This window comes from Somniosus microcephalus, chromosome 11 (genome assembly GCF_052327205.1).
Source record: "Somniosus microcephalus isolate GS21.2 chromosome 11, FLI_Smic_1.0, whole genome shotgun sequence".
Lineage (NCBI taxonomy): Eukaryota > Metazoa > Chordata > Chondrichthyes > Squaliformes > Somniosidae > Somniosus > Somniosus microcephalus.
The window spans coordinates 3148379-3166383 of record NC_140997.1 but is presented as its reverse complement, the minus strand read 5'-3'; the positions used below and the strand labels follow the sequence as shown (position 1 = coordinate 3166383).

The following is an 18005-nucleotide window of genomic DNA, read 5'->3' as shown; positions in this document are numbered from 1 at the left end:
TACTAGTCCATGCTTGTCCAAGTGGCTGTTCATTTTCTCCCGAAGTATTGTTTCTAAAAGCTTCCCCACCCCCGACGTTAAACTGACTGGCCTAGAATGGCCAGGTTTATCCTTCTCAAAGGAACTTCTGTTTGTTTATTCATTCCGGGGGTGTGGGCGTCGCTGGCAAGGCCGGCAGCTATTTCCTAGTTGCCCCAACTGAGTGTTGCTCGGCCACTTCAGAGGACAGTTAAGAGTCAAGCATATTGGTGTGGGACTGGACTCAGATATATATATAGGTACATAAACCGGGTAACGACATAGGAATACATAAGATACATGGCACAGGAACAGGCCACTGGGCCCAACCACTCCATACCGGCAGGTTTCCTTCCCTGTTGGGTTTTTACGAGAATCCGGTAGCTTCATGGTCACTTTCACTGATCCCAGCTTTTTATTTCCAGACTTAGTTTTTAAATTCAAATGATCAAACTGCTATGCCTCGCATTCTCTGCATTATTAGTCCAGGCCTCTGGCTTACTAGCCCAGTATCGTAAGCACCATGCCACAGTACCCTGATACAGGGATAGGCGAGGGAGCATTCCATCAACGCCGGGGCTTTTACATTATATCTTCTCCTCGGGTCCAGCGTCACTGGCCGCTCCTATAAACAGAGCTGAGGTACGCTAAGAAACAGAGTGTGTCTTTACCTAGCCAATATCTGGGTGAATGTAGCGAGATCAGCGATCGGAAATAAAAACAAAAAGTACTGAGAATACACAGTGGACAACTTGGCATCTGGGAAGAGAAAGGGGAGCTTTATGTTTCTGGTCAGCGCCCTCGATCAGATCCCTTGTCACCATACTCCGGATTACTGCAATATATCAAGGAGAAGGTTCAGCACCACCTTCTCAAGGCAGCTAGGGTTGGTCAGCGATGGCCACTTTCCCAAGAACAAGTCACTTTTTAAAACTGCACACATGGGACCTTCCCTTATTGGGTAGGTGGATGGATCGACCCTCGGTCAGCCCATTGCTAAGGCTGTAAACAAATTCACTGGACATTAAACAGATAAATGGACAGTGCTGCACACGGGCAGTAGATTTACGGTAAATATGAATCGATGCTAGTCTCAGAATATCAAAAACGCCACTCCTGTATTAACCTCAAACATCAGACACACATGGTCCCCGCCTCCTGACATTGTTACTCACTACCACATACTCAGCTAACTTCCGTTTCTATCTTTGGACTAACCTTTGTTTTATTGAAGTACTTTCATGATGTTGCCCCAAATTTCCTCGAACATATCCCAAAACAAAGAGAATTCATTCAACTACATTTGGGAGGTTGGATACTGCCAGGGTTCAAAATACTGATTGCTCACGCAGACACAACGAGCCAACAATCGTAGCCTGTCCCGTACCCGCTGTGTGCTGTACATGTACAGGAGACACTGAGACACACACGGGCCGTACAGTCCCTGACGGGAGTGAATCGGTCCCTTTTACCCGCTGTGTACTGTACATGTACAGGAGACACTGAGACACACACGGGCCGTACAGTACCAGACGGGAGTGAATCGTTCCCTTTTACCCGCTGTGTACTGTACATGTACAGGAGACACTGAGACACACATGGGCCGTACAGTACCAGACGGGAGCGAATCGTTCCCTTTTACCCGCTGTGTGCTATACATGTACAGGAGACACTGAGACACACACGGGCCGTACAGTCCCTGACGGGAGTGAATCGTTCCCTTTTACCCGCTGTGTACTGTACATGTACAGGAGACACTGAGACACACACGGGCCGTACAGTCCCTGACGGGAGTGAATCGTTCCCTTTTACCCGCTGTGTACTGTACATGTACAGGAGCTGACACTGAGACACACACGGACCGTACAGTACCAGACGGGAGTGAATCGTTCCCTTTTACCCGCTGTGTACTGTACATGTACAGGAGACACTGAGATACACATGGGCCGTACAGTCCCAGATGGGAGTGAATCGTTCCCTTTTACCCGCTGTGTACTGTACATGTACAGGAGACACTGAGACACACACGGGCCGTACAGTCCCTGACGGGAGTGAATCGTTCCCCTTTACCCGCTGTGTACTGTACATGTACAGGAGACACTGAGACACACATGGGCCGTACAGTCCCAGACGGGAGTGAATCGTTCCCTTTTACCCGGTGTCTGTACTGTACATGTACAGGAGCTGACACTGAGACACAGACGGGCCATACAGTACCAGACGGGAGTGAATCGGTCCCTTTTACCCGCTGTGTACTGTACATGTACAGGAGCTGACACTGAGACACAGACGGGCCGTACAGTACCAGACGGAGTGAATCGTTCCCTTTTACCCGCTGTGTACTGTGTTGGATCCGTGGTTCAGTGGATATGCTATTATTAAATAATCACACGGATGCTGTACATTAACAAATAACAGGTCTTTACTGGAGGAGGGTAGTCTCTAGACTGGGGGTACAGAGGCATGCGCAAAGCTTATATACCGGTGTGGTCACTGCCGGTACTACAGTATACAGGAGCTGTAAAAGTAGTTCTGACTTAAAGGCACATACACTACAATTCCTCCCCTTTTAGATTAGTAATACCCCTAATATTCAAATAACAATTAACATTTCAACATGTACATTAAACAACAAAAGTCCATTTATAGATTCAGTCTTTGGGGGCGGCTTCCTGACCCTTTCGGGATAGCGCCTTTCCAGAGCTTCTTGTTCTTGGTGCAGAGGCGATTCTGACCCCTTTTCATCGGGTAGTTCATCGGGTTTCACTGCTATTGGGTCTGGAGTAGATGCTACCGGTATGTCGGGTTCATCCCCAGGTACTCGAGACATGGGGTTGACGCGTTCCTGTGACGCTAAGATTTGATCGACGTGGCGTCTCACAATGTTCTCCCCGACATCCACTGTGTACATTAATGGCCCCTGCCTTGTACATATCGTTCCGGGTTGCCACTTCTCTGTTCGATAGTCATGGGCCAAGGCTGGTTGCCCCACATTGAAGCTCCTTGTCGGCTTCTCATTGATGTGCTGGAATTGTTTGTCCTCAACATTTCTTCGCACATTTGGTCTGAGCAAGTCCAGACGAGATCTCAACCTTCGGTTAAAGAACATCATGGCCGGGGTCTGGTTGGTAACTGCATGTGTCGTGTTTTGGTAGGCTAATAAGAAATTGTCCATCTTATGCTGTAGTGGAATTTCATTGTCGCACATGGCCTTTATCGCCTTCTTAAAGGTTTGTACGAACCTCTCAGCCAATCCATTTGTGGCTGGATGATACGGGGCGGATGTGTAATGCCTTACCCCATTCCTTTTCATGAATTTTTGGAACTCGTCGGACACAAACTGTGGTCCATTATCAGAGCAAATCTGCTCTGGCAAACCGTTTCTGGCAAATATGGTCCGTAGGACTGCAATCGTTTTCTCTGTAGTGGTTGAAGACATTTTTATCACCTCAGGCCACTTTGAATGAGCATCCACTGCTATTAAGAACATTGAGTCCATGAATGGACCAGCAAAATCAATATGCACCCGTTGCCATGGAGAGGAGGGCCACTCCCATGGGTGTAGAGGGGCATGTGGTGGTGCATTTTGGACCTTCTGGCATCCTAAGCAGCTCTTAGTTAGGTCTTCGATTTGTTGATCGATTCCCAGCCACCACACATAAGCCCTAGCAAGGCTTTTCATTTTCACTCCCCCCAGCTGACCTTCATGTAGCTCATTTAGCACGCTCTCCCTTAACTTGGGTGGAATCACCACTCTGGATCCACACATCACTGTCCCCTGGCATACTGACAGCTGTTCTCTTCTGGATGAGAATGCTGGCAACAGTGAGTCGCCATGTGTTGGCCATCCCCTCACCATCAATTCATATACCCGTGACAGCGTCGGATCATTGCGGGTCTCCTTCTCTATATCCGCGTTTGTTACTGGCAATCGTTCAATTATTGACGAATAAAATATCTCGATAGGGTCCACTGCTGGTTCTTCCTCCACAGTAGGCAGTGGCAGGCGCAATAGCCCATCAGCGTTCCCATGCTGTTTCGTGCCTTTATATTCTATTTCATATTGATTCACCTCTAGAAACAGGGACCATCTTTGTAACTGCTGTGCAGTCATCACTGGAACGCCCTTCTTAGGATTAAAGATGGAGACAAGTGGTTGGTGGTCAGTCAGCAAGGTGAACTTCTGCCCATGCAGATAGTGGTTGAATTTTTTTACTCCCCATACTAGGCTGAGGGCCTCCCTGTCAATCTGGGCGTAGTTGCGCTCGGCTGAGGTTAGTGACCGAGACGCAAAGGCTACTGGCCTCTCCAACCCGTCTGGGAATTTGTGCGACAGCACCGCTCCAATACCATAGGGTGATGCATCACATGCCAAACGAATTGGTAGTGCTGGGTTGAAATGGGCCAACACCTCTTTTGATGTGATCAATTCTTTACACTTCTGGAAAGCTCGTCTACGTTCGTCATCCCACTTCCATGGTACCCCTGTTTGCAGTAGGGTGTTCAGCGGGTGTAATACCGTAGACAAATTTGGTAAGAACTTGTGGTAGTAGTTTATCAGCCCGAGGAACGACCTCAGTTGCGACACATTTTCTGGGGCTGGAGCCTTGACTACTGCCTCAATCTTGTCAGGGGACTTATGTAACCCCTCTTCATCGATGACGTGGCCACAATACGAGATCTGTTTCTGGAAAAACTCGCACTTGTGGCGATTAGCTCATAGCCCATACTCCTTTAATCTGGTGAGCACCTTCTCCAAGTTGGCGAGGTGATCACCGTCATTTTCGCCCGTGACCAAGATGTCGTCCAAATAACACTGGGTCCCTGGAATCCCTTGCAGGACCTGATCCATCGCCCTTTGCCAGATAGCCGGAGCCGAGGCTACTCCAAACACCAGCCGGTTGTATTGATAGAGACCTTTGAGTGTTGATCATAAGGTAATGTTTCGAAGCTTCTTCTACCTCCATTTGCAAGTACGCCTGGGCTAGATCAATTTTGGTGAAGCGTTTACCTCCAGATAGCGAGGCGAAAATATCCTCAATTCGTGGAAGCGGATATTGCACCGTGTGAAAGACTGGGTTCATTGTCACCTTAAAATCCCCACAGATGCGGACCTTCTTTGATTTCCCAGGCGTATTACTCAACGACCACTTCATTACAGGAATGATGGGTGTAGCCCACTTGCTCCAGTCCACTTTGGACAGTACTCCTGAACGTTCCAACCCTTCCAGCTCTGCTTCAACAGCTGGTCTGATCGCATAAGGCACTGGAAACTTTGGGCTTGCATTTTCCTCTATTTTAATCATTGCTGTTATTCCTTTTAGTGTTCCTAGTCCCTCCTGGAACACTTCTTTTGCGTCAGTTAGCATTTTTGACAGTCGTCCAGGTGTGACGTCATCATCCTTTTTGGCCTCAACCTTCAGTGCCTGTATGGAATGCCAATCTAATTGTATCTTCCGGATCCATTCACGTCCTAGCAGTGGTGGTCCTCCATTTGGTAATACATATATATCCATTTTAGGTATTTCCTGGCCTTTATATATCACTTTCACCCTTATTTTTCCTTTGGGGTAGACTTTTTGCCCCGTATACGTCTTCAAGACAATCTCTGTAGCTTTCAAGGGTATATGTGAAAATAGCCGCTTGTAGTCTCTTTGATTTATGACTGTTAGAGCTGACCCTGTGTCCAATTCCTTTTCCACTTGGACTCCGTCTATCTTGAGTGTAACCCAGATAGTCTGGTGATCCTCCATTTCGGTTACCTTATGTAGTTTCAGACAACCCAGCTCCTTGCTTCCGGAGTCTGTGTCACTTTTCTGTTCGTCTGAACCACTGTCCATCACCTGGTGTACCTTTTTGTACTTCTCCTGTGGAGATTTCTTACTGTTGGTTTTCTTCCCAGACCTGCAGACTCTTGCTATGTGTCCTGCTTTCCCACACTGTCTGCACACTTGGTCCTTGAACCAACAATCTTTCTGGTCATGTGTTGTTCTGCCGCAGCGATAGCACTTCCCTGTTCCATAGGACATTTCATTGGTGCCATATTCTTGCGGTCTCCGTTGTATCTCTGCAGCGCCCCTTGCGGCTGCTTCGTGTGATACTGCCATACTGAAAGCTTTGTCCAGCATAAGGTCCTTTTCTGATAGAAGCCGTTTCTGGGTTCCTTCACTTTGTCGCCCACACACAAACTTGTCCCTTAATGTGTCTGCTAGTCCCGCTCCAAACTGGCAGTGTTTCGATAACTTGCACAGTTCCATTAGGTACTCAGCATTGCTTTCATCTTTGTGTTGGTTCCTTTTATGGAACTTAAATCGTTCTGCTATCAGCAGTGGTGTGGGGTTTAAGTGGTCCTGTAGGATTTCTACTATGCTTTCAAAATTCTTGTTTACCGGCTTCTCTGGGGTTATTAGATTTCGCAGTAACCCATAAGTTTTTGCACCCATGGAATTTAACAGAACCAGTGCTTTATTAGCATCTGGCACTTCATTCGCCCTGCAGTACACCTCAATACGTTCCACATATGTCGCCCAATCTTCGACTTCATTGTCGAACGTAGAGATACTGCCACTCTTCGACATCCTTGGGTGTGCGTTAAGTATCACAAATGGCGCCTCCCGCGCTTCCCCTTCTTCTCCGCTGGCACAAAATGGCGTCTCCCGCGCTTTCCTTCCTTCCCGCGCTCGCCCTTCTTCTCTGCTGCGGCTTCTAAAAATGGCGCCTCCCGCGCTCTTCCTTCTTCTCCGCGGCTCAATGGCGCCTCCCGTGCTCTTCCTTCTTCTCCGCGGCTCAATGGCGTCTCCCCTTGCTTCGCCCCGCGGACCCTGTTCAGCCCGTGAGCACTGGCTGTGCTCTGCGCTTTCTTCTTTTTATATTTTTCGACGCCGCTCAGTCTAGAACCCGGCTGTTTCTTACCCTCTCTCTCTCCGGTTTGTTTTATTTTTCTCGACGCCGCTCGGTGTTCAACCCCAGGCTGCGCCCTGCGCTCTTCACCCTCTGTCTTACCCCGTCGACGCTGCTCGGCTTTCTCTCCGCCGTCGGTCGGCTCCAGCCGCCGCTGCTCGGGAAGGGTCTGTGCTGGACCTGTCGTCGGTCTCTTACTGCTCATTGTGGCTGGGGAACCAAGCCCGGCTCTCCACAGCCTCCCCTGCGAAGTTGGATCTCTGCCTGACTGCTGGGCGGTTGCTCGTGGTCGACGCCCGTGTTCCTGGCCTTGACTATTTTTTTTTTATGTTGCAGGTAGATTCGAATCGACACTCGTCGCCACTGTTGGATCCGTGGTTCAGTGGATATGCTATTATTAAATAATCACACGGATGCTGTACATTAACAAATAACAGGTCTTTACTGGAGGAGGGTAGTCTCTAGACTGGGGGTACAGAGGCATGCGCAAAGCTTATATACCGGTGTGGTCACTGCCGGTACTACAGTATACAGGAGCTGTAAAAGTAGTTCTGACTTAAAGGCACATACACTACATACTGTACATGTACAGGAGCTGACACTGAGACACACACGGGCTGTACAGTCCCAGACAGGAGTGAATCGTTCCCTTTTAACCGCTGTGTGCTGTACATGTACGAGAGACACTGAGAGACACACGGGCCATACGGTACCAGACGGGAGTGAATCGTTCCCTTTTATCCGCTGTGTGCTGTAGATGTGCAGGAGACACTGAGAAACACACGGGCCGTACAGTACCAGACGGGAGTGAATCGTTCCCTTTTACCCGCTGTGTACTGTACATGTACAGGAGACACTGAGACACACACGGGCCGTACAGTACCAGACGGGAGTGAATCGTTCCCTTTTACCCGCTGTGTACTGTACATGTACAGGAGACACTGAGACACACACGGGCCGTACAGTACCAGACGGGAGTGAATCGTTCCCTTTTACCCGCTGTGTGCTGTACATGTACAGGAGACACTGAGACACACACGGGCTGTACAGTACCAGATGGGAGTGAATCGTTCCCTTTTATACAATATGGAGCGTTTTATTCTGTGTATTATCATTGTTACATTTCAGCAGTATTTATTGGTGAAGGTCGGGGGTGGGTTGTATTTATATCTGTTTCCTCCCCTTACAGGAACTCAGCACTCAGAGCATCTTCAATGTAGAAGGAGTCCGATGCCCACAACAGCAAAGCTGCAGTGCTTGAATCAGATAGAATATCTGCCTCAGCAGAGCTGAAGGAGGTGACAGATATACCGGTGCAGATAACAGTCCCGCACCGTCTGTTCTCAACTAACACTCTTAGAAATGTTTTTGTGAAAACTGCAGCTTCAACTTATTACCAAAGTCCAAGAGCGTCACGAAGGTGACTTAATTTCTGGATTCCATGTGATGCCGCGGTCAGAGGCTGGATCTCCGAGCTGTCCTCACCGGAGCATTAAACTAGCAGAGTCCGATCACTGCAGACTATTCACACATCACAATTAGCAGCAGCAGCTCGGTTCTGAGGCTCACACCAGATAATGATGAATCAGATTTAGTAATTCCATGCACTCTTATCGATCACAATCACTTTGGTTTCAGAGCTCATGCACTTCCAAGATAAGATCAAACCAGGGCTCAGTATCACTGTTCAGGGTATGGGGCAAATTTTGCAAATTAAGGTGAATGTTTTCCACTCTGCTGTCAACACCGAACACTCCCAGATCAGGTAGATACAGGTTAGATACAGAGTAAAGCTCCCTCTACACTGTCCCATCAAACAATTACAGATCAGGTAGTTACAGGTTAGATACAGAGTAATGCTCCCTCTGCACTGTCCCATCAAACACTCCCAGGGCAGGTACAGCACGGGTTAGATACAGAGTAAATCTCCCTCTACAGTGTCACATCAAACACTCCCAGGGCAGGTACAGCACGGGTTAGATACAGAGTAAAGCTCCCTCTACACTGTCCCATCAAATACTCCCAGGGCAGGTACAGCACGGGTTAGATACAGAGTAAAGCTCCCTCTACACTGTCCCATCGAACACTCCCAGGGCAGGTACAGCACGGGTTAGATACAGAGTAAAGCTCCCTCTACACTGTCCCATCAAACACTCCCAGGGCAGGTACAGCATGGGTTAGATACAGAGTAAACCTCCCTCTACACTTTCCCATCAAACATTCCTAGGCAGGTACAGAACGGGTTAGATACAGAGTAAAGTTCCTTATAAACTGTCCCCATCAAACATTCCCAGGGCAGGTACAGTACGGCTTAGAGAATAAAGCTCCCTCTACACTGTCCCATCAAACACTCCCAGGGCAGGTACAGCACTTGTTAGTTACAGAGTAAAGATGGCTCTACACTGTCCCATCAAACACTCCCAGGGCAGGTACAGCATGGGTTAGATACAGAGTAAAGCTCCCTCTGCACTGTCCCATCAAACACTCCCAGGGCAAGTACAGCACAGGTTAGATACAGAGTAAAGCTCCCTCTACACTGTCCCATCAAACACTCCCAGGGCAGCTACAGCACGGGTTAGATACAGCATAAAGCTCCCTCTACACTGTCCCATCAAACACTCCCAGGGCAGACACAGCACGGGTTAGATACAGCGTAAAGCTCCCGCTACACTGTCCCATTAAACACTCCCAGGGCAGCTACAGCACGGGTTAGATACAGAGTAAAGCTGCCACTACACTGTCCCATCAAACCCTCCCAGGGCAGAAACAGCACAGGTTAGGTACAGAGTACAGCTCCCACTACACTGTCCCATCAAACACTCCCAGGGCAGGTACAGCATGGGTTAGATACAGAGTAAAGCTCCCTCTACACTGTCCCATCAAACACTCCCAGGGCAGGTACAGCACACGTTACATACAGAGTAAAACTCCCTCTACACTGTCCCATCAAACACTCCCAGGGCAGGTACAGCACGGGTTAGATACAGAGTAAAGCTCCCTCTACACTGTCCCATCAAACACTCCCAGGGTAGGTACAGCACAGGCTAGATACAGAGTAAAGCTCCCTCTACACTGTCCCATCAAACACTCCCAGGGCAGGTATAGCATGGGTTAGATACAGAGTAAAGCTCCCTCTACACTGTCCCATCGAACACCCCCGGGGCAGGTACAGCACGGGTTAGATACAGAGTAAAGCTCCCTCTACACTGCCCCATCAAACACTCCCAGGGCAGTTACAGCATGGGTTAGATACAGAGTAAAGCTCCCTCTACACTGTCCCATCAAACACTCCCAGGACACGTACAGCACGGGTTAGATACAGGGTAAAGCTCCCTCTACACTGTCCCATCAAACACTCCCAGGGCAGGAACAGCACGGGTTAGATACAAAGTAAAGCTCCCTCTACACTGTCCCCATCAAACACTCCCAGAGCAGGTACAGCACGGGTTAGATACAGAGTAAAGCTCCCTCTACACTGTCCCTATCAAACACTCCCAGGACAGGTACAACACAGGGTTAGATACAGAGTAAATCTCCCTCTACACTGTCCCATCAAACACTCCCAGGGCAGGTACAGCACGGGTTAGATACAGAGTAAAGCTCCCTCTACACTGTCCCATCAAACACTCCCAGGGCAGGTACAGCACGGGTTAGATACAGAGTAAAGCTCTCTCTACACTGTCCCATCAAAAACTCCCAGGGCAGGTACAGCACGGGCTAGATACAGAGTAAAGCTCCCTCTACACTGTCCCATCAAACACTCCCAGGGCAGGTACAGCATGGGTTAGATACAGAGTAAAGCTCCCTCTACACTGTCCCATCAAACACTCCCAGGGCAGGTTCAGCACGGGTTAGATACAGAGTAAAGCTCCCTCTACACTGTCCCATCAAACACTCCCAGGGCAGGTTCAGCACGGGTTAGATACAGAGTAAAGCTCGCTCTACACTGTCCCATCAAACACTCCCAGGGCAGGTAGAGCACGGGTTAGATACAGAGTAAAGCTCCCTCTACACTGTCCCATCAAACACTCCCAGGGCAGGTACAGCACGGGTTAGATACAGAGTAAAGCTCCCTCTACACTGTCCCATCAAACACTCCCAGGGCAGGTACAGCATGGGTTAGATACAGAGTTAAGCTCCCTGTGCACTGTCCCATCAAACACTCCCGGGGCAGGTACAGCACGGGTCAGATACAGAGTAAAGCACCCGCTACACTTTCCCATCAAACACTCCCAGGGCAGGTACAGCACGGGTTAGATACAGAGTAAAGCTCCCTCTACACTGTCCCATCAAACACTCCCAGGGCAGGTACAGCACGGGTTAGATACAGAGTAAAGCTCCCTCTACACTGTCCCATCAAACACTCCCAGGGCAGGTACAGCACGGGTTAGATACAGAGTAAAGCTCCCTCTACACTGTCCCATCAAACACTCCCAGGGCAGGTACAGCACGGGTTAGATACAGAGTAAAGCTCCCTCTACACTGTCCCATCAAACACTCCCAGGGCAGGTACTGCATGGGTTAGATACAGAGTAAAGCTCCCTCTACACTGTCCCATCAAACACTCCCAGGGCAGGTTCAGCACGGGTTAGATACAGAGTAAAGCTCCCTCTACACTGTCCCATCAAACACTCCCAGGGCAGGTACAGCATGGGTTAGATACAGAGTAAAGCTCCCTCTGCACTGTCCCATCAAACACTCCCGGGGCAGGTACAGCACGGGTCCGATACAGAGTAAAGCACCCTCTACACTGTCCCATCAAACACTCCCAGGGCTGCTACAGCACGGCTTAGATACAGAGTAAAGCTCCCTCTACACTGTCCCATCAAACACTCCCAGGGCAGGTACAGAACGTGTTAGATACAGAGTAAAGCTCCCTCTACACTGTCCCATCAAACACTCCCAGGGGAGGTACAGCACGGGTTAGATACAGAGTAAAGCTCCCTCTACACTGTCCCATCAAACACTCCCAGGGCTGGTACTGCATGGGTTAGATACAGAGTAAAGCTCCCTCTACACTGTCCCATCAAACACTCCCAGGGCAGGTTCAGCACGGGTTAGATACAGAGTAAAGCTCCCTCTACACTGTCCCTATCAAACACTCCCAGGACAGGTACAACACAGGGTTAGATACAGAGTAAATCTCCCTCTACACTGTCCCATCAAACACTCCCAGGGCAGGTACAGCACTGGTTAGATACAGAGTAAAGCTCTCTCTACACTGTCCCATCAAAAACTCCCAGGGCAGGTACAGCACGGGCTAGATACAGAGTAAAGCTCCCTCTACACTGTCCCATCAAACACTCCCAGGGCAGGTACAGCATGGGTTAGATACAGAGTAAAGCTCCCTCTACACTGTCCCATCAAACACTCCCAGGGCAGGTTCAGCACGGGTTAGATACAGAGTAAAGCTCTCTCTACACTGTCCCATCAAACACTCCCAGGGCAGGTTCAGCACGGGTTAGATACAGAGTAAAGCTCCCTCTACACTGTCCCGTCAAACACTCCCAGGGCAGGTACAGCATGGGTTAGATACAGAGTAAAGCTCCCTCTACACTGTCCCATCAAACACTCCCAGGGCAGGTACAGCACGGGTTAGATACAGAGTAAAGCTCCCTCTACACTGTCCCATCAAACACTCCCAGGGCAGGTACAGCATGGGTTAGATACAGAGTTAAGCTCCCTGTGCACTGTCCCATCAAACACTCCCGGGGCAGGTACAGCACGGGTCAGATACAGAGTAAAGCACCCGCTACACTTTCCCATCAAACACTCCCAGGGCAGGTACAGCACGGGTTAGATACAGAGTAAAGCTCCCTCTACACTGTCCCATCAAACACTCCCAGGGCAGGTACAGCACGGGTTAGATACAGAGTAAAGCTCCCTCTACACTGTCCCATCAAACACTCCCAGGGCAGGTACAGCACGGGTTAGATACAGAGTAAAGCTCCCTCTACACTGTCCCATCAAACACTCCCGGGGCAGGTACAGCACGGGTCAGATACAGAGTAAAGCACCCGCTACACTTTCCCATCAAACACTCCCAGGGCAGGTACAGCACGGATTAGATACAGAGTAAAGCTCCCTCTACACTGTCCCATCAAACACTCCCAGGGCAGGTACAGCACGGGTTAGATACAGAGTAAAGCTCCCTCTACACTGTCCCATCAAACACTCCCAGGGCAGGTACAGCACGGGTTAGATACAGAGTAAAGCTCCCTCTACACTGTCCCATCAAACACTCCCAGGGCAGGTACAGCACGTGTTAGATACAGAGTAAAGCTCCCTCTACACTGTCCCATCAAACACTCCCAGGGCAGGTACTGCATGGGTTAGATACAGAGTAAAGCTCCCTCTACACTGTCCCATCAAACACTCCCAGGGCAGGTACAGCATGGGTTAGATACAGAGTAAAGCTCCCTCTACACTGTCCCATCAAACACTCCCAGGGCAGGTACAGCACGGGTTAGATACAGAGTAAAGCTCCCTCTACACTGTCCCATCAAACACTCCCAGGGCAGGTACAGCATGGGTTAGATACAGAGTTAAGCTCCCTGTGCACTGTCCCATCAAACACTCCCGGGGCAGGTACAGCACGGGTCAGATACAGAGTAAAGCACCCGCTACACTTTCCCATCAAACACTCCCAGGGCAGGTACAGCACGGGTTAGATACAGAGTAAAGCTCCCTCTACACTGTCCCATCAAACACTCCCAGGGCAGGTACAGCACGGGTTAGATACAGAGTAAAGCTCCCTCTACACTGTCCCATCAAACACTCCCAGGGCAGGTACAGCACGGGTTAGATACAGAGTAAAGCTCCCTCTACACTGTCCCATCAAACACTCCCAGGGCAGGTACAGCACGGGTTAGATACAGAGTAAAGCTCCCTCTACACTGTCCCATCAAACACTCCCAGGGCAGGTACTGCATGGGTTAGATACAGAGTAAAGCTCCCTCTACACTGTCCCATCAAACACTCCCAGGGCAGGTTCAGCACGGGTTAGATACAGAGTAAAGCTCCCTCTACACTGTCCCATCAAACACTCCCAGGGCAGGTACAGCATGGGTTAGATACAGAGTAAAGCTCCCTCTGCACTGTCCCATCAAACACTCCCGGGGCAGGTACAGCACGGGTCCGATACAGAGTAAAGCACCCTCTACACTGTCCCATCAAACACTCCCAGGGCTGCTACAGCACGGCTTAGATACAGAGTAAAGCTCCCTCTACACTGTCCCATCAAACACTCCCAGGGCAGGTACAGAACGTGTTAGATACAGAGTAAAGCTCCCTCTACACTGTCCCATCAAACGCTCCCAGGGCAGGTACAGCACGGGTTAGATACAGAGTAAAGCTCCCTCTACACTGTCCCATCAAACACTCCCAGGGCTGGTACTGCATGGGTTAGATACAGAGTAAAGCTCCCTCTACACTGTCCCATCAAACACTCCCAGGGCAGGTTCAGCACGGGTTAGATACAGAGTAAAGCTCCCTCTACACTGTCCCATCAAACACTCCCAGGGCAGGTACAGCATGGGTTAGATACAGAGTAAAGCTCCCTCTGCACTGTCCCATCAAACACTCCCGGGGCAGGTACAGCACGGGTCCGATACAGAGTAAAGCACCCTCTACACTGTCCCATCAAACACTCCCAGGGCTGCTACAGCACGGCTTAGATACAGAGTAAAGCTCCCTCTACACTGTCCCATCAAACACTCCCAGGGCAGGTACAGTACGGGTTAGATACAGAGTAAATCTCCCGCTACACTGTCCCATCAAACACTCCCAGGGCAGGTACAGCACGGGTTAGATACAGAGTGAAGCTCACTCTACACTGTCCCATCAAACACCCCCAGGGCAGGTACAGCACGGGTTAGATACAGAGTAAAGCTCCCTCTACACTGTCCCATCAAACACTCCCAGGGCAGGTACAGCACGGGTTAGATACAGAGTAAAGCTCCCTCTACACTGTCCCATCAAACACTCCCAGGGCAGGTACAGCACGGGTTAGATACAGAGTAAACCTCCCTCGACACTGTCCCATCAAACACTCCCAGGGCAGGTACAGCACGGGTTAGATACAGAGTAAAGCTCGCTCTACACTGTCCCATCAAACACTCCCAGGGCAGGTACAGCACGGGTTAGATACAGAGTAAAGCTCCCTCTACACTGTCCCATCAAACACTCCCAGGGCAGGTACAGCACGGGTTAGATACAGAGTAAAGTTCCCTCTACACTGTCCCATCAAACACTCCCAGGGCAGGTACAGCACGGGTTAGATACAGAGTAAAGCTCCCTCTACACTGTCCCATCAAACACTCCCAGGGCAGGTACAGCACGGGTTCGATACAGAGTAAAGCTCGCTCTACACTGTCCCATCAAACACTCCCAGGGCATGTACAGCACGGGTTAGATACAGAGTAAAGCTCCCTCTACACTGTCCCATCAAACACTCCCAGGGCAGGTACAGCACGGGTTAGATACAGAGTAAAGCTCCCTCTACACTGTCCCATCAAACACTCCCAGGGCAGGTACAGCACGGGTTAGATACAGAGTAAAGCTCCCTCTACACTGTCCCATCAAACACTCCCAGGGCAGGTACAGCACGGGTTAGATACAGAGTAAAGCTCCCTCTACACTGTCCCATCAAACACTCCCAGGACAGGTACAGCACGGGTTAGATACAGAGTAAAGCTCGCTCTACACTGTCCCATCAAACACTCCCAGGGCAGGTACAGCACGGGTTAGATACAGAGTAAATCTCCCTCTATATTTATAACTCTTCATTTTGTTCCACAGATTTCGGTTTTCCATGGCAAGCCTCAGAACCAGACTAATCCTCCTCCCATTGCTGTGTTTCACTGTCAAAGCTCAGGGGCCATGTGAGTTTCATCTTCAGGGAACTATCGGCCAGTCAGCTTAACATCGGTTTATTTTATTCAATCTCGGGATGTCGACGTTGCGGGCAAGGCCGGCATTTATTGCCCATCCCTAGTTACCCTCGAGAAGGTGGTGGTGAGCCGCCTTCTTGAACCGCTGCAGTCCGTGTGGTGAAGGTGCTCCCACAGTGCTGTTGGGGAGGGAGTTCCAGGATTTTGACCCAGCGACGATGAAGGATCGACGATATACTTCTACGTCAGGATGGTGTGTGACTTGGAGGGGAAGTTGGAGGTGGTGGTGTTCCCATGCGCCTGCTGCCCTTGTCCTTCTAGGTGGAAGAGGTCGTGGGTTTGGGAGGTGCTGTCGAAGAAGCCTTGGCGAGTTGCTGCAGTGCATCTTGTAGATGGTGCACACTGCAGCCACAGTGCGCCAGTGGTGGAGGGAGTGAATGTTTAAGGTGGTGGATGGGGTGCCAATCAAGCGGGCTGCTTTGTCCTGGATGGTGTCGAGCTTCTTGAGTGTTGTTGGAGCTGCACTCATCCAGGCAAGTGGAGAGTATTCCATCACACTCCTGACTTGTGCCTTGTAGATGGTGGAAAGGCTTTGGGGAGTGAGGAGGTGAGACACTCGCCACAGAATTCCCAGCCTCTGACCTGCTCTTATTGCCACAGTATTTATGTGGCTGGTCCAGTTAAGTTTCTAGTTAATGGTAACCCCCAGGGTGTTGATGGTGGGGGATTCGGCCATGGTAATGCTGTTGAATGTCAAGGGGCAGTGGTTAGACTCTCGCTTGTTGGAGATAGTCATTGCCTGGCACTTGTGTGGCGTGAATGTTACCTGCCGCTTATCAGCCCAAGTCTTAATGTCGTCCAGGTCTTGTTGCATACGGGCATAGACTGCATTATTATCTGGGGTGTTGCGAATGGCAATGAACACTGTGCAGTCATCAGCGAACATCCCCATTTCTGACCTTATGTTGGAGGGAAGGTCATTGATGAAGCAGCTGAAGATGGTTGGGCCTAGGACACTGCCCTGAGGAACTCCTGCAGCGATGTCCTGGGGTTGAGATCATTGACCTCCAACCACCACAACCATCTTCCTTTTTGCTAGGCATGACTCCAGCCAGTGAAGCATTTTCCTTTTCCCCCCGATTCCCAGTTTTACTAGGGCTGCTCGCTGCCACACTTGGTCAAATGCTGCCTTGATGTCAAGGGCAGTCACTCTCACCTCTGGAATTCAGCTCTTTTGTTCATGTTTGGACCAAGGCTGTAATGAGGTCGGGAGCCGAGTGGTCTTGGCGGAACCAAAACTGGGCATCAGTGAGCAGGTTATTGGTGAGTAAGTGCCGCTTGATAGCAGTGTCGATGACACCGTCCATCACTTTGCTGATGATTGAGAGTAGACTGATGGGGCGGCAATTGGCCGGGTTGGATTTGTTCTGCTTTTTGTGGACAGGACATACCTGGGCAGTTTTCCACATTGTCGGATAGATGCGGTAGGAAAAGTAATGGAATCCCTACTAAAGAAGAAAATAGAACAACATCTAGAAACCAAAAATATAGTAATGAATAGTCAGCATGGATTTCAAAAGGGGAAGTCTTGCTTGACCAACCTCACTGAATTTTTTGAATGCGGAGTCAGGGGACAAGTAGCAGAATGGATTGTGGGCTGGCTTCAAGACAGAAAGCAGAGAGTGGGAGTAGAGGGTAGCTATTCACAGGGGCAGGAGGTGGGTAGTGGTGTTCCACAAGGATCAGTGCTGGGACCACTGCTGTTCACAATTTATATTAACGATTTAGACTCCAGAATCAAAAACACAATTTTTAAATTTGCAGACAACACCAAATAGGGGCGGATAGCCAATACTGAGGAGGACTGCAACAAATTACAAGAAGACATTAATAAACTTGCAGAATGGGCATATAATTGGCAAATGAAATTCAACACCGATAAATGTGAGGTATTACATTTGGTAAGAAAAATAGGGAGGTCACATATTACTTGGAAAATAAGAATCTAAATGGGGTCGAGGAGCAAAGGGATCTCGGAGTACAAATAGACAAATCACTAAAAGTATCGACACAAGTTAACAGAAAAGCATAAAAAAAGCAAACCAAGCACTAGGGTTTATTTCTAGAGGGATAGAATTGAAAAGTATTGAAGTTATGCTAAACCTGTATCGAACCTTGGTTAGACCACACTTGGAG

The 18005-nt window shown here is 49.6% G+C and overlaps 1 protein-coding gene across 4 annotated transcripts in view; it reads left to right on the top strand.

The window, feature by feature from the left end:
* Positions 1 to 18005, top strand: part of LOC147110262 (interleukin-21 receptor-like) — a 177429-nt gene that overhangs the window by 55123 nt on the left and 104301 nt on the right. For 2 of the 4 annotated variants that reach the window (XM_086000046.1, XM_086000048.1), the window contains exon 2: positions 15718 to 15800. The exons of 1 other annotated variant lie outside the window; for it this stretch is intronic. In XM_086000046.1, the coding sequence (XP_085856172.1) occupies positions 15731 to 15800 (70 nt within the window). In that variant the 5' untranslated portion in view covers positions 15718 to 15730. Of the gene's footprint in view, positions 1 to 8107; positions 8339 to 15717; positions 15801 to 18005 lie in introns of all 4 variants that reach the window. One more of the 4 variants, XM_086000047.1, reaches the window with a different exon arrangement.